Source organism: Helicoverpa zea, chromosome 10, assembly GCF_022581195.2.
Source record: "Helicoverpa zea isolate HzStark_Cry1AcR chromosome 10, ilHelZeax1.1, whole genome shotgun sequence".
NCBI classification, from domain to species: Eukaryota; Metazoa; Arthropoda; class Insecta; order Lepidoptera; family Noctuidae; genus Helicoverpa; species Helicoverpa zea.
The window spans coordinates 7,497,707-7,519,683 of record NC_061461.1 but is presented as its reverse complement, the minus strand read 5'-3'; the positions used below and the strand labels follow the sequence as shown (position 1 = coordinate 7,519,683).

General features: G+C 36.1%; 2 protein-coding genes across 7 annotated transcripts in view; one reads left to right on the top strand and one right to left on the bottom strand.

Moving 5' to 3' along the window:
• LOC124634182 (endoribonuclease Dicer) overlaps positions 1-21,977 on the bottom strand; it is a 44,327-nt gene that overhangs the window by 7,248 nt on the left and 15,102 nt on the right. For 5 of the 6 annotated variants that reach the window (XM_047169627.1, XM_047169629.1, XM_047169626.1 and 2 more), the window contains 15 exons: positions 21,359-21,474; positions 20,731-20,860; positions 19,807-20,078; positions 19,210-19,387; positions 19,048-19,127; positions 18,459-18,779; positions 16,243-16,381; positions 15,613-15,830; positions 15,398-15,480; positions 15,169-15,265; positions 14,670-14,781; positions 13,896-14,074; positions 13,089-13,325; positions 12,566-12,701; positions 3,457-3,648 (listed from right to left, as the gene is read on the bottom strand). In XM_047169627.1, the coding sequence (XP_047025583.1) occupies positions 3,457-3,648; positions 12,566-12,701; positions 13,089-13,325; positions 13,896-14,074; positions 14,670-14,781; positions 15,169-15,265; positions 15,398-15,480; positions 15,613-15,830; positions 16,243-16,381; positions 18,459-18,779; positions 19,048-19,127; positions 19,210-19,387; positions 19,807-20,078; positions 20,731-20,860; positions 21,359-21,474 (2,490 nt within the window). The remainder of the gene's footprint in view (positions 1-3,456; positions 3,649-12,565; positions 12,702-13,088; positions 13,326-13,895; positions 14,075-14,669; positions 14,782-15,168; positions 15,266-15,397; positions 15,481-15,612; positions 15,831-16,242; positions 16,382-18,458; positions 18,780-19,047; positions 19,128-19,209; positions 19,388-19,806; positions 20,079-20,730; positions 20,861-21,358; positions 21,475-21,977) is intronic. The other variant, XM_047169632.1, reaches the window with a different exon arrangement.
• Positions 4,972-11,901, top strand: LOC124634183 (juvenile hormone epoxide hydrolase-like). Its single transcript, XM_047169633.1, has 8 exons — positions 4,972-5,170; positions 6,218-6,394; positions 6,624-7,016; positions 7,890-8,047; positions 8,868-9,055; positions 9,576-9,804; positions 10,186-10,867; positions 11,279-11,901. The coding sequence occupies exons 2-7, from the start codon at positions 6,218-6,220 to the stop codon at positions 10,397-10,399; spliced, it is 1,359 nt and encodes a 452-aa protein (XP_047025589.1). The 5' UTR covers positions 4,972-5,170; the 3' UTR covers positions 10,400-10,867; positions 11,279-11,901.

Here is a 21,977-nt window from a genome sequence, read left to right as displayed (position 1 = left end):
CGAAGATGATGATGAAGACACCACCTCCTCAAGCAAATCGGAGTCTGATTAATATTCTGTTCGCACATTCAATTCAATGTACTTGTAACAAAGAATAAATAAAACAATTTTATTATATGAATATTACCTTTTTTTGGTTCCCACTTAAATAACTAAAATATAAAACAAATGATTCCGCCAATTTAAAACGAAAATAATCTTAAAATAATGCGGCGGTTCATTTTGAAGGAACGGTAACGAACTCAGTGTTATGTTGTGCCCATCACTAGTCGTGACTAACTGATAGGTGTCAGGAACGCATTCTCTGAACGGCCGAAGTATAATTAGAATCACTACTTTTTAACCCTGTCATCACGCCTATTGACTTATAAACATATTTGTTAACATATGGGTAACAAACAAGTTGAATGACAAGAAACATTTTGGTTCGTTGTACCATTATATGCAACACTATACTTCGGCCGTTCAGAGAATGCGTTCCTGACACCTATCAGTTAGTCACGACTAGTGATGGGCACAACATAACACTGAGTTCGTTACCGTTCCTTCAAAATGAACCGCCGCATTATTTTAAGATTATTTTCGTTTTAAATTGGCGGAATCATTTGTTTTATATTTTAGTTATTTAAGTGGAAACCAAAAAAAGGTAATATTCATATAATAAAATTGTTTTATTTATTCTTTGTTACAAGTACATTGAATTGAATGTGCGAACAGAATATTAATCAGACTCCGATTTGCTTGAGGAGGTGGTGTCTTCATCATCATCTTCGCCTACATGTATAATTATATTATTATCAATAACAGAATCAATCCTGATATCTCGGTCTAACAAAAGCCGGGTAATCAAATAAAAACAGATCGAAAACACTTGAAAAACGTGGTCTATGCGCACGAAACGACAACGGACGACTGTTTTAGCGTCACAAAATGGCGGCCCATAACGCCATTTGGGGTTACCATTTTTAATCTAAGTATAAAAATGCGGTTTGGTCATAGTTTTATTTTTATATTTCATAAACGTTATAATTAAGTCTTATAGTCCATTATTTTCCAATTCTTAAAAAGAAAATCAAAACGTATTATTTTATATTATAACTGTATAAGAACAGATTACGATACTTGCCTGTTATTTTTAGCACAGCACTACAAAATATAAACCGCTGACATAACCTTGTAATAGCGCAGTATAGATTTAGAAAAATATTGTTTACCAAGTTATTTGACACTCAGTTTGGCACAAAATTATAACATTCATTGATTATTGATATAATAATGTTGTTTTAATGCTCCTCAATTGTTAAAACGGTAAACAACCAGCAAAAATATTTTTATCGTAACTGCAACGCCATTGCAAAGTTACGTCGTCAGTTCAATCGCGACGTGTCAGGAACGCATTCTCTGAATGGCCGAACTATAGTCCACATTTTAAATTGGCAAAAAATATTGGACACGTATTTTTTATTTTTACAAAACATTTACCGTCTTACCAACAAACTTTTAAACGTCAGTTTAAGACTTGTCTAAAAAAATGACAAATTATGACGTTGACATATGGTTCATTTTGCAGCCACAATTTTTTTAGACAAGTGTAAAACAGAAGTTTAAGTTTTTGTAGTAAGGCCATTAATATTTACTAAGATCGGTAAGAGGTATCAGAAGTGACGTGACACAAAATTCAATTGTGTTGTATCTGCGTCGTTAGTTGTTTTTGTGAGAAAAGAAGACGGACCACTTATTATTTTACATTTAACATGCCTATTCTTCCCACATTCCTAATCACTTTCATGTATGATTCACAAGATTTCGTCAGATTAAAATGGATAATTAGTAGGTGGGTTCATAGTCCAAAAAACATAGTGGAATATATTTTGCACGTGGAAACAGTTTTTATTATCTTCCACATTCGGCCAATCGAATGGATGTCAGCGCCCTGTGTCGAAAATGGCACGTGTAAACGATTCCGCAACGAATATACACAGAAAAAATATTAAGATGTTCTCTTCAGTACTAAAAATGGATTAGGCGGTTTTTGTCTCAAGGATTTCGAGCAAGTTTTTTTTTTAAATTAGAATTACAGCGGCATACATTTTTTAAATTAGAAGTCGTGGTGGCCTAGTGGGCAAAGAACCAACCTCTCGAGTGTGAGGGCGCGGGTTCGAATCCAGGTCAGGCAAGTACCAATGCAACTTTTCTAAGTTTGTATGTACTTTCTAAGTATATCTTAGACACCAATGGCTGATAAAAAAGGTGAAGGAAAACATCTTGAGGAAACCTGGACTATATAGTCTGAAATCACCAACCCGCATTGAGCAAGCGTGGTGATTAATGCTCAATCCTTCTCCCTGTGAGAGGAGGCCTGTGCCCAGCAGTGGGACGATAAAAAGGCTGTAACTGTAACAGCGGCATACACACCGGAGGCAAAAAAAATCGATGTGCTATTGATGATTGATGTACATTTCCACAGCCGAGACTCACTAATTTAGCGTGCCTTTCGAAACACGGAAGAGATCGACGGCGTCAAGCGTTACTTAACCTTATATGTAGATATGTATGATCGATGGACCCGATCGATTGGTCCACCGAGAATATCGTTCAACATAAAGGGCTCGATCCTGGCAATTGCTAGATGAGGCAAGTTACTGGTACCCACAATTCTACTGGTAATCATAACAATGGTCGGGCCACGTATTTTTTCACCATTTGCGTAAAATGTGCTACAGGCAGATGAATTACATGGTCGTTGAAGCAACATCTCGATTAACATAGAACGACTACAATTTATAATTTATTATACCTAAAAAATCTGTTAGAGAATAAAAACGTGTATAAATTATATTTATAAATAAATGCTCTTTTGCATTAAGGAACACATCAAGACAAAAAATAAAGCTAGGTACAAAGAAGGCGAGAATTAAGTTCTAGGCATATAATCCGCTTCAGAGTTAAAATAAAACTTTCGAGAACTAACTAAAACCACAGCTAAAACTATGAAGATTTTATTAACAAGTTCAGTGTTTGTACAGGCAAGGCAAGGAACAAGTTCAATGTGACTAAGGTGGTACTATCAAGCACATGCGTATAATAAACTAATTTGCCTAGGTATAGGTACCTAAATCATTTGAAAATGTCAAGACAACAAAGATTTCCCCCTTTACAGCGCATACCGTACTTATAACCATTCAATTTATTATTACGTAACATGACCTTTATGACATTGTTCTTAATTACCAACATACTTCTCCTTGAAACAAGCTTCAATTTAGCGTAGCAAAACCTGATACATACCATATGCTGCGTGATTGCTCGAAAGAGTTACCGTGGTCCTCGTACCTATATAAGGGTCTTAAGAAGGAACATGGCGGGTTTAAGTCAATAAGATTCTGGCAGTTTCTTACGCTGCACCCACAGTAGGAGGGGTAATTTGATGATATACCAACAAAAAAAATTAAATACCTTATCGGGCACGGCCTGGGAATGAACATACAGCTGCATTGCATTTTGAGCTCGGTCACGGGGTTCGATCTCCGCGGCACCATCACAATCGGTGTATCTATCCCGAACCATATCCATGCTTTCCTTCGATAGATTGCCATCAAGGACTTCAGAATGCGGGAATTGTACTCCGATCAGGAATATCGGACGAATCTGAAAATGAATATAGTTTTTTGAATTTTGAATTGTGATCATAAACGAAGTCAGGCTGATTAAAAATCTATAATGATATTTGCCTATGTTAACATTATGTAAGTAACAGTGAACGTCCAAATGAAATGGTATTTATTAAAAGAAGGCTTACAACAGCGCTTTTCGAATGTCAAAATTACATGAGACAGCCTGTGGCTGAAAAGATGAAGAAGATCCGTGATCATTAAAAACGATCTGGTAACTAAAGGCTCAATGATTTATACCTCCCCACCTCCATTGCAACGAAAATTCTAGTCTGTGTCAGATTATGTTCTAATTAATACTCCGACGTCGGTATAGTATGTATAGTCTATGTAATATTCTAGAGAAGTTAAACGAGTTCTAAAGTTATGCCCTAACAATAATGTTTTGATACTCCCGCAGTACTTCCCGAACAAACAAAAGTATTCTATTTCCCACAGTTATGTAGGTAACTTGAGCAAGATAAGAATTCTTAGCATACGAAGCGTATTTTTTTACTTATTTCTGAAGTGGTTTAAAAATATTTTATTCGATATCAGTTAACTGAGAGTTTATCAGGCTTGCAATGTTGTTTTTTTTGTGTGTTACCCACATAATTAAATACTTAGTCCATCGATTTGGTGTGTAATTTAGTAATATTACAATAATGGACGTACCGAGAAAACTGACTGTCAATGCACCTGCTCGTCATAAGTTATACGAATTTATCGGAATCGATCCAGCCTTTCAGGCGTGATTCGAAGACCACAAAAAATGGGGGAAAACAGCTTCTTTACTGTTTCCCCCCAGTTTAATCCGCACCCTGGGTGAACCTCTGTCCTTGCCCGGACAAAATATAGCCTACATATATATTACTCGGAAATAGTTATCCAATAGTGAAATATTTTTTCAAATAGGTTCTGTAATTAACACGCTTATTTTATGACCCATTACATTGGTTTTAGTATACTTAGATAATGATTGGACAATTTTATTGTATTGGCGCCGCCTTAGCGCTTGTCTAGAAATGGAAACTGAATACATTTTGCGACGACCCTAGATAAAAATACGAACAAGGCAGGAAGAAGTTAAGACTTTGGCAACATAACAATAAATTTTTGAAGCTTACCGTGCTCAAACATTGCTAGGACTTCATTCAAAACTCAGGCTAACTTTGAAAGGAAAACTGAACAGTACGATCCATTCGAGTATAAATAATGTAGTAAAACGTAAATGTGATAGGTAGTCATAAGGGCCTAATGAGGTCAAGGCCGGGGGTGTGCCGGTCGCCGCGCGGGTCGCCGGCATGCGGTGAACGCATTATTATCACAGATTCACAATATCATTTCGGCGGTCACCGGCGCCACACGTGCCAAGTGCGAACAAATTATCACGTTTTCTTTTTAAAGTTTCGCGTTAAATGTAAAAGATTTCTGTGGTTTTTACTCCGAACTTTATATTGAACTGTGTATAATCGTGAAGTGTATGTTTTAAACTTAGGAGTGTTCCGATCAACGTAAAAGTGAGTTTTTTTTTATAATTTGTTGCTCAATGTGGGTAATATAAGTGAAATATTTTTTTATGTAAGTAGGGCTAGCCCGCTTTCATTTCTCCCGAAGGCTAGCCCGGTTTAATTCTTATGGGACCTGAAAATAGAACCTCAATAATGGTACAATTATCTGAAACAAGCATAAACCGGTTCGGTATGTAATTTAATTCGCGCCAAAATGTTTACCTGCCTATTTATACTTCTTGATTCGATTTTGCAAGTATAATATCTTTATCCATGTTACATAAGTTGTTTATTTTTAGCACTACAGACGTCTTTGTCTATTTTTACCTATTTAAAGTGTTTATAAAAATTGGCGATTGGAACCAGAGTAAAATTACAATGACCAAAGTAATGTACTTATCATTTATCAAATATGACAACTCAGAATAACACGCTTATAAACCCTAACTACAACATTTTTGATGTGCAAATATACCTCTTAGGTACCTAGTTAGTAGACATTTATTTTTTCAAAGAGTGCTTTGGGTGGTATTGGTGGCATAACGGTACCGTTTTATACACTAATTATTTTTGGTATCATAATTTCAACGCTGATTATAAATTAATCAATTATTACGATAAAAGCTAATCACTATAATATTTTGTCGTTAGTGCTTGTCTAACAGTTTTTTCTTAAAAAAATACGCTTACCTACATTTGCTCAGAATATAATGATGTACCTATTTCAAAATGTTGGTTATTGTCTATTCCTATCAAATGACCATCTAGTCTCTCATTATATACATTACAAAGTACCAACCCCATGTAATTAGTAGTAATAATTTATTATAACTACTAAATACATGTGAAAATACCTGACAACTTACAAAAATATTCCTCTACTTGAACTATGATTTCCAGTCCTGCACATTATATTTTAGTATGTCAGAAATACTGACGTTAAATGTATAATACCTTAAAACATACATTTAAAACAGCTATAGATTGTTCTGCGCTGTGAAACAGGAATGTCGTTTTGTGGCCCATAAGAATGAATTTAATTTTTTGTATTTTCAGATGAAGTTACTTATATTTTCGGCGATTGTGGTCCTAGCAGGCGCTTACATAGTAATGAAGTTAACTAAAGTGCCTGACCCGCCAGAAATAGATGTCCAAAGATGGTGGGGCTCCGGTAAAAGACCTCAGAAGGAAGACGAGTCTATAAGGCCATTCAAAGTCGAATTTAATGATACGGTAAATATCGAAACTATATTTACTGTAATAGACCTTGAAACTCACCTGTATGACTCATAATTTTTTCATTGGCTGCAAATTAGTCTCTAATAATGTCCGCTCATTTGTCAAATCAACATGTAGGTAAAATTATAATAACATGTTGGAACACCATCATCAACATTGAGGAAAATAATATTATGTTATTACAACTGCGGAACAATTTATATTCTCTGTGTATTTTTTACAGATGATCCAAGATTTGAAACAAAGATTAAAAAACAGGCGGAGGTTTACAAAACCACTGGAAGGCATACAATCTGAGTACGGTATGAACACTGATTACTTGGAGAAAATACTGAACTACTGGACAGATAAATATGACTTCAAAAAGAGGGCAGAATTGTTGAATCGATTCCCTCATTTCAAAACAAAGATTCAGGGATTAGATTTACATTACATCCATGTAAAGCCTAAAGTAAACAAAGATATCGAAGTGTTGCCTATACTGCTTTTGCACGGATGGCCTAGTTCGTCTAAGGAGTTCGATAAAATTATACCAATTTTGACGACACCCAAAGACGGATACAAGTTTGTTTTTGAAGTGATCGCGGCAGACTTGCCCGGCTACGGGTTTTCCGAGGTAAGAAAGTAACACAAAAACGACAAGTTGTAACAATGTGCCTGATTTATTTGTATGATGTAGGTATATATGCAAGAAGTATGTACATACATATTTAATTACCTATCTCGACCGACATCTCTCACACAAAGGAAAATTTACGTAAACAAGTTTTCATTTATTTAAAGATTTTAACGGATTTTGCAAATGTAACTAAATAAAGAACATAATAAGTCTGCTGCTCCAAATGGAATGGTCAAATTTACACACACATGGTAATTCGATATTTTGACACAGGAAGCGTTAAAAGTTCGCGAGCCTGACCTCAATAAGAAAACATTATTGTATATTACGTAGGTGCCTCACTTACATATCCTATAGTATTTAAAGTAGTGAGTTATAAATAAATAAAATGATAGTTTATAGATGACACATTGTCAAAATTGTTTGATTCTGGTATTTTATAGCAATTTTAGTACAAGAGAGTCTATGTACCTTACCTACATCTTTTATTGAAACACCGGATATTACAATTATGTAATGTCTGATTTATTTAAAATGTATTATATGTATAGCTAATTAAATCATTGTGCTTTTGTCTAATGAAACAGTAGATATATTAAATCAATAGCATATGTTTTGAAAATCGGCATACTGCATAACTTAATTTTTTTAGGTACTTCAAAAAGAAATGGATCTTTATCTTTTTACAAAACAAAGCCTACAAAATTTTGGAATAAATAAAAAATACTCTCCAGGTTTTCATTCGCTAGAAACGAAAATCATGATTTCTGTATTTAGATATAAATAGAACTGTGTTGGTGCATTATTATCAGAATACAAGCACGTGTATTTTTTGTCAATTCTTTTAATCTTATCATGCTTTGCTTTCAGGGTACAAACAAGCCAGGACTGAACCCACTGCAGATTGGAATAATGATGCGGAATCTTATGTTACGCCTTGGTTTTGAAAAGTACTATGTTCAAGCCGGAGATTGGGGTTCACAAGCCGCTACGCATATGACAACACTGTTCCCTGAGAATGTATTAGGGTAAGGCCCTTTCACATATGTAATAGAAATAACCAACAATATCACTACATAGTATAAAACAAAGTCGCTTTTTCAGTCCCTGTGTCCCTTGGTACGCTTAGATCTTCAAAACTTCGCAACCGATTTTCATACGGTTTTTCTTATCAGATAGACTGTTTCAAGAGGAAGGTTTACATGTATAATAGCATTCATTAAATAGTGGGGAAATACTGTTATCCCCTGCGAAGCCGGGGCGGGTCGTTAGTTATAGGATATATTGAAAACGGTAAATGTTAAAAAAATATAATGTCATGGATTTTAGCAAAGTTACACCTAACTCCATAATTTATTGAAAACGATATCAAAATAGATTAATATCTAATCGAACCTGTTGTTATGCCATATATCTTGCTTATATGATAAAGAACTACTATTTCATAATATAAATATTTTGTAGGGACTAAACCGCAGGCCTATTACGTACATACTCCAAAGGTTAACTTTCTAAATATCGTTATCGGAGATATGAGCAAAATTATACCTATCCATCAGTTTTCTATCTATACCATATCTTTAATATACCATACACGTGCTGGGATTTTTTTTAGCAGCAGAAAGCGCATTAGCTCTTTTATCAAAAAACAAAAATAAGCAATTTAAGATTATTTTTTCTGTTATTTACTACTTCATGACGATATCTTTGAAAAAAAAACTAATTTATTTTGAAATGAATTTTCACCGAAATTAAATGTAACAAAAATATGTTAACAAAGAGAAAACAACAACTAAGAAAATTACTAATTCATCTTTGATTTACTCAATTTCATCCATTATTTTCCAGATACCACTGCAACATGCCACTGTCTTCAAGAGCCATCAGTTATCTGAAGTTATTCATAGGATCCCTAGCCCCGAACCTCGTGGACTCCGATCACCCAGAAAGGGTGTACCCCTTGAAAAAGCATTTCACGTACCTCATGAGAGAAAGTGGATATTTCCACATTCAATCGACTAAACCTGATACTATAGGTAAGTGAATTATTATAGAAATGTTTATCGCAAGATAGCTGTAGTTTAAAAAATCTAGAAAGAATCTAGTTTTACATGAAACAGGTGTATTTGATTGAAGTTTATGCGTCGACCAAACGTTGTTTTAAATAAACAGAACAGACCTTGGCAATGACCTCGGATAACGCTACACATGTATGTTTAAACAGCAAAAGACACGTAATATCATGTTGACATGGCAGCCTTTTATAATTACATAATTTAGATGTTACCTACACTACCTATATATTTTATGGATTTTATTCTTCATATTAAATTCGGGACAAATAGACTTGGCATGAACGTGATAATTTAACCAAGATTTGATAAAGTGGAAAATATAACAAATCTTGTTATATATTTAGAATCATGAGCTAAAATCATGTATCTGTTTGTGTATTACATTAACAACCTTTGAGAATTTGAACACGTACTATTTTTCTATTCATGAATGACTTGCGCTTTTTGACGAAATACCGCTTAATATTATTGCCTTTTTCAGGAGTTGCCCTCACCGACTCTCCAGCGGGCTTAGCAGCTTATATGATGGAAAAGATAGCCATCTGCAGTAACAGGGACCAGTTGGACACACCTCACGGAGGTTTGGAAAATCTCGACATCGATGACGTGTTGGACACAGTGACCATCACTTGGGTGAACGAATGCATCGTCACCTCTTCGAGACTCTATGCAGAAGGATTTTACCATCCCGATATCAGTATTGTTGCAAAGTGAGTACAGAGAAGAATTATCGTCTTAACTAGAATAGACTTTGGTTGTTCGGAAATGAATATGAAAACTCTCAAGTTCTTGCTAACGCGAAATTCCCGCGTGCGGCAATGTGACGCATATAAATGTTCTACTCGCTCTAGCAAGCAGCAACAAACTGAGTGCCTAAATTGCAACCTTTGTACAGATGCTAACCGTTGACTAGCGCCGACGCGTACCTACACAAAGTCCGCGAACAATTTAGGAGAAATCTCGCTATTAGGATACAAATTACCTAATAAATTAACGAATTAAGTGTCTGTCTATATTGTCAGCTAATTTCAAACAAATGACTCTGGTGAATCTACCGTACTACCAACACTAATCTCTGAATTCTATTTCAGCATACCGACTGCAGTACCAACGGCAGCCATAAAGTTCTTATACGAAGTTTCCTATCAACCAGACTGGATATTAAGAGACAAGTTCCAGAACTTATTGAGATCTACATCTTTCGATTTCGGAGGACACTTTGCCGCCCTACACACTCCGAAGGTTTTAGCTGACGACGTATTCGCTTCTGTCGAAGAATTTATCAAGTTCCACAACAAAAAATAAGAAAATTAATTGTTAGTTATTGCGGCAGAAGAAATAATGTACTTTAATTAATCGTGTGTCCGGAATAGGAACTATGTCTAGCATGCTAAGTGTCCTTGTACATATCATTTGAACCTCTTTTTTGTCGCAGTCTGACAAAGACTCATTACGTCTGGGAACCTTGACCTAATCATAATGAATTGCGAAATAAAAAAGCCAGCTAAATGCGTCACATACATACCTATTTTTTTAGATCGTTTGGATTCACAAATTGTGGTCATAAATTAAAAGGAATCATCTAAATTCATAAGAAAATTAAAAAATAAGTTTGAAATTGATTGAACTGCAGATTTAATAAATTGAATAATATTTTAAACACCTTGTCAGAATTAACACAAAAATAACATATCATTATGACATTGTAAATGATAGCTTGTTTTTGTATGAATTATTGTAATAGGTGAATTTATAAAAGTCATTAGTTTGCACGATGCATGTTAATATGTTAGGGTGCGTCCACATCTGGCGAATGCGCCGCGAATGCGCAGCACGCGAGCCGATCGCGAGCTGTCCGCGAGCTGCGCGCGTGCAGTCACTGCAATAGTTCGGTGCGCCTCTTTAGCGCAACTCACGCAAGGCTCGTATAGAGCGCGCGAGCGGCGCGCGATCTGCGCGCAATCAGTTCTCGCCCTTACAGTTCCGTATATTGGCTCAGTACTATCGAAGATGGCAGACGTCGCGCGCCGCCTGCGCGCCGCTCGCGTGCGGCGCTTAGGTCGCGCGCGAGCTGCGCGCGGGCGGCGCAGAAGCGGCGCACGAACAAAAATGCACGCGCGCAGCTCGCGAACAGCTCGCGATCGGCTCGCGTGCTGCGCATTCGCGGCGCATTCGCCAGATGTGGACGCACCCTAACGAAGTTTGTTAATAAGTAGTGTGTTGGAGATTATTTTAAGTGTTTTATACTTTTAATATAAAAAATGTATGTACATAAGACTTAAAAGAACAAGTTATTCCAGTATTGCATTTATTTTATAAAAAAAAAACCTTTTTTTGTATACTTGAACCTTGAATTAAATATAATATTTGAAATGATTGATAGTGATATTTAAATTATACGCTGCTTACAAAAAAAAAGCCAATATACTTAAAAGCAACGTGTTTGAGACTAGACACATTTACTTGTTTTTCACAAAACGTAATATTTTATTTCTACTGTTTTTCATGACTAAGTTTTAAGTTAAATAACACTAGAAAATTCAACGATCTCAATGAAGAAATAACTAATGATGAAATTAAGTTTTTTGTACTATACTTGTGTACGTTTTTCTTGTCAATCTACCTCACTCTACACATGCGTAAATTAAAGAGTGAATGCAAATTTAACTTTTACAGAAGTAAGTCTCAACTGCACCTACTTAGAAATGAAATTCTGTGACGATCACAGAAAATAATAAATTGCTTGTGTCCAAACCTTTTATAAATATTCTTTTTAAGTTGCAAGTATTAAATAATTTTCTAGGTTATCTTTTTTTTATATTTTAACCAATGTATGTCCTGATATCTGTTTCCTGCATCCCGAAAGAACTGTGTATCACAATTACAGTATTAGATCCCGGTCAATTTTTCTAGTCTCGGGATTTCGGGATTAGCAACAGATAATACCGGGATCCCGGGATAGTCCCGGGATTGTATTGGTATAACAGAAAGTAGTAGCATCATCGTCCTCCAAGCCTTTTTTTTAATCGTCAAAAACAAAGCAAAATTATAGTTTCATCATCTTCATCTATTCTTCAGAGGCTTTTCCCAACTATGTTGGGGTCGGCTTCCAGTCTAACCAAATGCAACTGCGTAGGTACCAGTGTTTTTACAAGGAGCGACTGCTCCACTTGACCTATTCCACTCTCAATTGGTTTTCAGCTGCATCTGGTTAGACTGGAAACTGACCCAAACATAGTTGGCTAAAACGAGGCAAATTATTAATTTTTTTTTGTCATACCAAACATTTACCGTCTTACCACAAAAACTTTTAAACGTCAGTTTAAGCCTTGTCTAAAAAAATGTCAAATTATGACGTTGACATATGGTTCATTTTGCAGCCACAAAATTTTTAGACAACTGTAAATCAGGCGTTAAAGTTTTTGTAGTAAGGCCATTAAAAGTTTAAACTGAAATTAAATTTGGACCAACCTGTTTCTCAGCAATGAAATCTTCAACCTCTTTTGGTGCAAAGAACCCTGGCAGCATGAAATCATTCCTTGGACTGAACTGGTCTATTTTCATTCGACCTCCCAGATTGAATCGCTCGCCAGCATAGTAAAGGTTTCTAAAGTACAAAATAGTGCAGTATAGTTGATATGTCTGAATAATTAAAGTATTTAGGAGATATTCCTTTTGTAAATTAAAACATATTGTAATAGTATTACAGTTGTTAAAACTAATTGTGATTCCAATAATTAAATAACAGCTGTGTGTGTTGCTGGGAAGTTTGTTCATCACCAGTTCCGCTTTCCAGCCATCATACTAGACGGGACTGCTACTACTAGGGGGAGGCGTTCTTAGGGGGAGCTGTACTTTGTATATATTGTAGAGAAAAAGTACTAATCTGACTAGCCTACTTTTCAGTAAATCCCGATTAAGCGCATCCAGCAAAAAAAAAAACTACACTTAATAACCTAAGTATTGACTTCCTAGGATATGAAAATTAAATTACCTGTTACTAATTAACCGACATTTAATGTTAGTCAGTTGGCCTTCATTGAGCTTCGGGAACTTATGGTACAGATATAAACTAGCTGCGAACTTAAGGAATGAATCTCCAAGTGTCTCAACTCGCTCCAAATTGAAGGTATCGTGAGATTTGATTGTCGTTAACGCAGCTAGAATGTCCCGTAATTCTGGCCCTTTGCCGGTGGCTGATGCTTTGAGAAGCTTTATTTGGTCGTTGTACCTATAGGAATTGAATGTAGTTAGTTTGTAATAAGATATTTTTAAATTGTATTGTTGGTGAGCCAAATAAATAAAAAGTACAGTGTAAACTTGTATGTTTACAATATTTTATCTGTGTTCCGTGTTTAAGAAGGCACAATAAATTGGTAACAGGCTGATATTTGAACACCTTCGACAGTGGTTAGTCAGAAGCTAGAAAGTCTGAAAACCAGTCTTGCTCCCCATAGCAAGATATCCTGTTGGCCAGGCAGCTGGGGTTAAGGAGATCTGATAGGCAATCGATCTATATAGAACACTGGTACTTAGCTGCAACTTGTAAGACTGGAAGCCGACCCCAACATATTTGAAACTAGCCGTTTTTCCGCGGTTTCAACGGCGTCCCGTGGAAACTACTGCCCGTACCGGAATAAAACATAGCCTATGGTACTCAGGAACATTGCAGCTATCTATCAGTGAAAGGAAAAAAAGGAAATCCGACCAGCGGTTTCAAAGATTACCCCCTACATACAAACTTACTACCTCTTTATAATATTAGTATAGAAAAGGATAGGCAAATAATGAGATGACTTACTTAGCAGGAGGCGCAGATATAGCCGCAGAATGTGTATAAACAGACTGCGGTGATCTCACATTGTAGTTGGAACGTGGAGAGGCGATTAGAGGCGCCGACACGAACTCATCGTAACATTCCACGTCCATTACCGACACGGACGACAAGTTACGTTCTATATCTATCGGTTCCATTCTTTCCTGTGGACGACATTTAACGTGTTAAGCGTCATTATACGAATAAAAAAAAGACTCATCACACGTCATTCAAAGTTGTTTCCATGTAACCAGTTTAGTACCTATCATATGAAACTGCATAAAAATAAGTTGAGCCATTAGTTTTGTCAAACAAGTTAAATTGGTAAAAAATATTATTTTCACTTTTGATGTCTTATGAACAAAAAAATAATCTGGAAAGTTATTCCGCACTTATTAGCTAGCAAGTATTATACGATCCGTTAGTGTATGGCGCATTCGTCTGTCAATTTATTAAATTAGCTATGTAATTAATTAATTTATTAAATTGCAGCAGAAATTAAGCAAAATAACTTGAAATTTAGGCTCCTTGACTCATTAAAAACTTTTCTTTAGTAGAATAAGTACTGATCTAGCGTACATTTTTATGTGTATTTGACAATTTACTTTTCAGATTTCCGGGGTGGCATACAAGTCCATGTCAGTTTCGTTTTAACACTGTACAAAACGACAACTATTATCAGAAAATGAGTGGAAAGATTAAATTATATGTAAAACTAAACTAATTTCAGAAACATGACTTTCAAGAATAAATACTTACATCCCATGGATATTCCTTACTGAGCTTCTTTTGTTGCAGTCGGTACAAACTGTCTTTTATAGAAAGTACATTAGGACGTCTACTACTGTCATCGTCCACAGCATTGTTAATCCTAAAATATTAAAACATTATTTGCTAACATATTTTTTCTGGAAGTAGCACCAGTGACAGAAAAGATGAGAGGTGAGAAGTTGTCATAGTATGGGCATTTCATGAGGGATACGCATGCAACAAAGGGTGTGCTAAGCATGAATATAGATGGATCAGTCGATCGAGTGAGTGCCAGTATGACGAGTGACGGGGGGAATGGAAGCAAAAGACATATAGTACCGACGCCAAATAAATTGAGAACAGAAGGAAATGCAGAAGGAAGGAGGAAGAAGATTTGATAATATATTTCACAAGAGAAGCAGTGCTCTAAAGTGCTCTAAATATAAGTCCGGTATAATCTTTAATGAATTTAATAATTTTAATAGTTAACTCTTTTCGTGTAACCAACCTGTCTACTGAATTTATAGGTGTTGGCTCTTCAACTTGTGCAAGCAGTGAGTTTGTTGCGATTAGTATGCTTCCCTTTACTGGAAGCCAATCGGTAGCTGCAAAATAAATAAAAGTTAAAGAGTGTTTTTTTCTGAACTCCATCATATTTCATATCTTATTAAGCGAGCATAGAAAACGTCCTTATAAAAACACAAAGCTGAAAATTATAAGAAAACTTAAACACTTGCATTTTTTGCGAATAGGAGTTCCGAATTTTGTCTTTTCAGCTATTTCAGTCAAAAGTTCGTGCGCCACCAACAACATAAATACTCTGAAACATAACGTCATAATATATTTTTTTACTATATTAATTGGTGCAAAAAGATGCAATTTTCAACTGAGTAAACCAAAAATGTGACCAAATTAATTCATGTGTTGCCAATACAAAAAAAAAAAATAGTACCTGTGTATAATACTAGGCAACATTATAGCCTTGTACCACAGAACGCCAGGATAATCGTACTTGACACAAAATTCAGCGACAAATACCTCGGCAAAGCCCCTACTTGTCTTGTCGTCGCCTTGTGAGGCGGACACTAACTTTCTTTGCTTGTCTGTCAAAGCGTTTATAGTAGCCGCTCTCGGTAACAAGCAGTTCATTCTAGAGCTTATGTTACGCACCTGAAAGCGAAATGACATATTAAATCATACCAAGTCAAGTACAGTAAACGTCAGGTCAGTGGTAACAGTTTTATAGGAAAGTCGTACTTACTACTATTGAGTTAACGTGCATGACAGTTACCACTGATGTGCGGTCTACAGTACAATCTTATTTTAGTTTGTTATAATATTTTGGGGTAGGCATATAAATTATGACATGATCAGCTTTTTCGTGGGTCTTGACGACGCTCAAATATAAGGATGATCATCACAGATACGGATAGGTATAAGTTAGTATTGAATTCGAATAAAGGTAAAATAATAAACTGTGTCTGATAAGAAGGTTATAAAAGCCTCTGTGTTATACACTTGATTTAAATCAGTTCAGCCATTTAGGTCAATATTCAGTAAGAAATAGGGTTTGAAAACTTACCTCTAATAAAGGTTGGGTTTTTTCTCCAATGACTTCCAGTTTATATTTATCGGCATAGTAATCGGCGAAAGTCAAATAGGAATCGGAATCGAATTGAGATTGCGGGGTCATATATTCCAAAACATTTGACACAATGTACCTGTGAAAAATATACATTTAAAGAAGCAGACACAAAAGAACTCGCGAAACGACTCAAATTAATATTCAAGTCTTGAGCTCATGTTTATGTTTCCCAGTAATGGTGAATCGAGAATTTATCTTCTATACATAAAAGAAAGTCGTGTTAGTTACACATTTTATAACTCAAGAATAGCTGAACCGTTTAAGCTGAAAATTAGGGGAGAGCTTAGACCCGGGAGAAGGATAGTTTTTGTCGCCATCCTAGTCGCGGGTGATACCGCGGGCAGAAATTAGTATAAATATTAAATAAAAAAGCATTTTTTCTCTTATCCTAAATTTCCATTTCAAATGTTATGTTAGTTTTATTTTGCTTATTGTCTTAATGTTAATAAGGGTTAGTTTGGAAAAGTCGTGGTGGCCTAATGGGTAAAGATCCAACCTCTCAAGTACGAGTGCGTGCGTTCGATTCCAGGTCAAGCGAGTACCAATGCAACTTTAGTTTGTATGTACTTTCTAAGTTTATCTTGGACACCAATGACTGTGTTTCAGAGGGCACATTAAATCCCGGCTGTTATTGAACATCCTTAGCAGTCGTTAAGGGTAAGGACACCAGTTTAACTAAGGGGTATTGGGTTGCTCGGGTAACTGGGTTAAGGAGGTCAGATAGGCAGTCGCTAAAACACTGGTACTTAGCCGCATCCGGTTAGACAAGAAGCCGACCCCAAGATAGTTGGGAAAAGGTTCGGGAGATGATGTTAATAAGAGTTACTTTGGTAGGATATGGACCCCTCTTCGGGTATAGGCCTCCAGTCGTTTCCACTATTCTCTATCTTTGCCGATAGTTAGTCATTATTTTCTATAAAGCGGAGAAAGCAGTTACTTCGCATAAATCCACGGTTTTCATTACCCTGCTTCGACGCGGATAAGAACGTTATTTCAACATTCTGTTTCTTGCTCAGAAAAACTTTAAATAGTAGTCAGAATCTTAGGTCGATATCAAAGTCGGGTTGTCTGATGCAATTTTAACATTTGTCCCAGTTGGCCACTCTCGCCCCCTCTCGCATTGGTCATCATGAGTTAGCATATATCTTATGCTCAGTGCCGGCGTTAGGGAGGGGCGAGGGCCCGAGGCGCCGGGCTCATGGGACAGGCGAGGCGACAGTTTGTCGTGTGTGGCTGATGACCTTTACTTGCTTGCACAATACCCTATTACTGGGAACACACTATTGGGACCCGGGGCGTCACTGGTGCTAACGCCGGCACTGAGTGGCTGATGAAAATCGCACTTTCATTTGTTTCAGGTTTAGATTACATTACTTCACGCCACTGCCACAATATAAACGTGTCTGTTATCTACACGGAGTAAGGAAAGATGAGCGGAGATGCCAATCAGGCGCCTGCTTCTGGTCAAATACGTACGGTGGGCCTGACCACAACGATCAGTTACGAGTGATCTCACGAGGCGTGAGGGTTTTTTGAGGCATTTGTCAACGATTTTTGGTATTACAAAAAATGGACGGGTTAATATCGAAGACGGTAATTTTCCTCGTCCAACAAACACCTGCATTTTGGCGCGCTACTTTCCTAAGATATTTTCCGTCACGGCACCTCCGCTAGTCATTATGTTCTCCATGGTTATCTCGTATACGTGTTTTTTGATCACGTGAGAGAGCTAGTCGCCAGCCAGAACCCAACCGACACATTGTTCGCAAGAAAGTATCGAACTTTGTATTAATAACATTATCGATTCGTCATTTTATGGGATGATGGCATTTAATTAAAATTGCTCGAGTTTTGGTGCTTTCAATTTCGTTTGCAGCTATCATCTTCCATGTTAATCACAAACATAAAAAAGGCTGTCGGAATTATACGCTTTTCTCAACGTAAAAATAGTTTCTTTCTGATCTTCAGATTCTTTTAAGAAACTCCAAATTCTATTTTTATACTAACATTTTAGTTTCATTTCTCTAGATACTCTATCTACATTTCTCTACATATACTACCACTGTGGTTCAATTAACCTCAATCTCCTCACAGCGTTATAAAAGCGTTCATTTACTTCGACGACGTAGTTCCAAAATCTGCCCAGTACCCACCTTTGTTCATACTGCTCCTTGCGTTTCTGGTTTTTCTTTGTTTCCGTTTCTGGTTGAATCCGTCGCTTATGCTTACGGATTTTGTTTGTCCATGCGCAAACTTTCCGCTTCAGGAAGTCAATGCGCTCTGTAACTCGGGACTTATATCTAAGAGGGCTCACTCCAGACCCCAAGAACGCCTGTTTTACAAAGTGCATCACTCTTGGTTCAGTACTACCCTCCCTGAAGCGGAGTAGTTTGCTTATGAGAAGTCTGGTTCGGTCGATACGGCGTTCGACTTTTCTCTGCCACGCTGGGACGGCTAGATTTGGTTGCGTAACACTGTCACAATAAGTTTTATTTAATAGGACGTGGTATATCTTGCTCTTCAAAGTTTTGAGTTGAACGTGAACTTGAAAAAGGAGCCGTCGATGTTTGTCTTCTTTATAACCGGAGAGGGATATATCAAAGTTATGTATTGATGTCAGATTCTTTTTGATATTGCTTAGTATCACTAATTTTAAAGTAAAAATTATTTATAAACACAAAAAAAAAAATAATAAGGACAACATAACATTTAAAAGTTTCTCGAACACCAAAAATGACTTACCTGTCTGGCTGAACTCGATACCAAGGCGTGACTACACAGTCCTTATAGTTTTCTGGAGTCACGTTTATGAAGAGCCTTTCCTGAAGACAGAGATATGTTTACATTATACGTAGGTACAAACTCAAGCATTTACTATTACACAAAGTAGAAAATGATAATTACCTCATAAGAAGTTGGTTGGACTGGCGCTATCTCAGTATAGGTAGTCATAACATTCCAATCTATATCATATCCATTGTCATCTTTCACGGGAACAACATACATGCAGTTCACTTTGCCTTCAAATACCAAAAACTTTTTGGCTATAGCCAGAACTTGTTCGAATAGGAAGTAATGAAATCTAAAAAAACACGCTTTGGTTATCAATGAAAAATAATATGTAGACAAATAGTAGTTTAACTAAAAAATAAACTTAACTTTAACTATCGGAAAACAAACAATTTGGGTCAAAAATTGTAACGGAAGTAACATGTTAAATATTTAAAACAGATCGAATTAGTCATTTTGTCCTCTATGGTCACAAATTTTGAATTTAGGGAGACCAGACCTCATCTCTCACCGGTCGTGTCGGATTGCCGTCCCATCGGGCTATGAGAGTAAAGGAATAGGGAGTGCATCTGTGTCTGCGCAAATGCTTGTGCACTATAATATGTTCTGGGCAGTTGACTAATCTCCTTGTATGAGAACAGCCGCCGTAGTCGATAATCGGCTAGGAAGACATCAGTTTATGAATTCAAACAGACCTCAATCAAGACTTACCCTTTGACAATTTCGAACAACTTTTGATTCAGTTTGATAACAGCATAGTTGACATCTATGGAAGTGGCTACTTCTCCAACCGTCATGAACATTGGGAATTCACACAATCTCGGCAGAGGTTGCTGAGTCAACAAGCCATAACCCTCTTTTCTCTGCAGTAGGTTATATAAAGCTTTCTCGCGGGAATCTTTAGGCTCTTGAAAGGCAGTCGTGGATTTAATAATGTGTAAATAGTAAACGTCTTCTGGAACACTGTTCAGCAGCCGTGGGAACTGGAAATATATTGATTTATTTAGTGTAAAATTAAATATGTATATTTTTTTATATATGAGTGTGGATTATGGATGGTGTACGGTAGCGAACATTTAATACTTTTATTAAAAACTTCATGTAGTCGTGTATGTCTTATAAATAGAAGCATCGTATATTCTTAAATTAATAGTTATTGATTTGAGACATCAAATCTATCGATGCTTCAATTTTGCTTCTATTTAGGTACGTAATGAAAGCAAACTTTTTCAATACAAAATTCATTAGTCAAAGGTATGTTATGGGCTTCATGTTTCCTAAACAATGCTCTAAAAAAAGATGTTGTTATATAACAATCATGTTCCTAATTTTCACGGTGTGGTCTTCTTTTAAACTAAATAATGTGACTATTTAAAATTTAACCTGATACCTATATGTGGAATAGAATCTCTTTTAATTTATGTGTCTACCTTTTTCATGATTACTTTTTAAGAAGAAAAAAAAGACAGTCGATTTTAATTGTTATAAGATTTTTATGAAACATTTAACGGAAAAGCTTCAATTTTCCTCAACTAGCGACATCACATCTTACGTATATTCCTTTCCATCCAAGATCTTACGTATATAAATTACTTTCAGCAATATGTTACTGTTTTAGTTATTTTTCTAACAAACCTGAATCCTGTGCTTCCGAACTCGTGCCTTGGTGCCTGGATAAGGCAGATTATTGTCTTCGTCGCCCACGTCATCATCGCGCCAGTTGGCGAAGCATGATTTGACATCCGAGTCATCGAAGTCTACGGCACTGTAATATAAATTATAAGGGTCATATAGCGATGTATAACAATTAGGATTTTAAAAATAGTAATAGATAATTTATAATGTTCAGTTGACTTGAAAGTTCATAAAAAACCGTAAGTTTTTTTTTTAACTAAAAGATGTTTCAATACCATACAAAATTTGGAGAGGTGCTTAATTTTTTCTAAATTTGTAAATCTAGAACGAGGCCGAATAGTTCGCTTTCTCTATACAATGGATTTCATGGTATTTTCATATTTTTGTATATTATTTTATGGGCCCTTAGTGTCTGAAATAAAGTAATAAATAAATAAAATAATATAAAACCTATATGTCTTTGATATCCTCTTAGGAACTAATCTGTCAAATAAACAATAACTTTTGGTTTCACAGGTCTCGGATAAAGATATCTGGCAGAAATTTGATGCAGACTTTATCTGCCAGATAACTAACTGACACTTTATCGGTAAAAACCTAAAACAAAAAGAAATAAATAGTTACGCACGTGTAACGAACGGGCAATAATGTAACTGGATCCAACTCTCCGGCCTCGTACAGTTTTATACAAGCATTCAGCGCCGCAGAACGTTTCGCCGCCTTCAATTTGTACCTTGGCAAGCCCTGGCGAATAAGTATACAAAATATTATGCAAATAAAACCTACAGTATAGGTCCGCTTTTGTAATAAGTCTCTTTGCTAAGTACATACAGCACTACTCAAATCTGTCAAATCTCTTCAATAGATTGCCTATCTTATATGTATCTATACATATAATAAATCTGTTAAAAAAACTGTGTCTGTACATTGAATATATTAAAAAAATAATAATTGGGTGGGGTTTAGAAACAGTAATGGAGCACAAATCCAAAAAAAAAATTCTGTCTGTATGTCTGTTTGTCTGTTTGTTTGTACACGCTAATCTTCCGAACTACTGAACGGATTTCAATGGTTTTTTCTTTGTTGTAGCAGTATTAAGCCTGGTCAACATATAGGCTATAATTTATCTTCGAAACTTGAAGACCTGATGCAGAACTCCAACAGACCAACAAAACTATAAGAGATACAAAAATGGTGCCATGGCAAAAATTGTTTCATGTGATAAGCATTTTCAGCTGAGATAATAA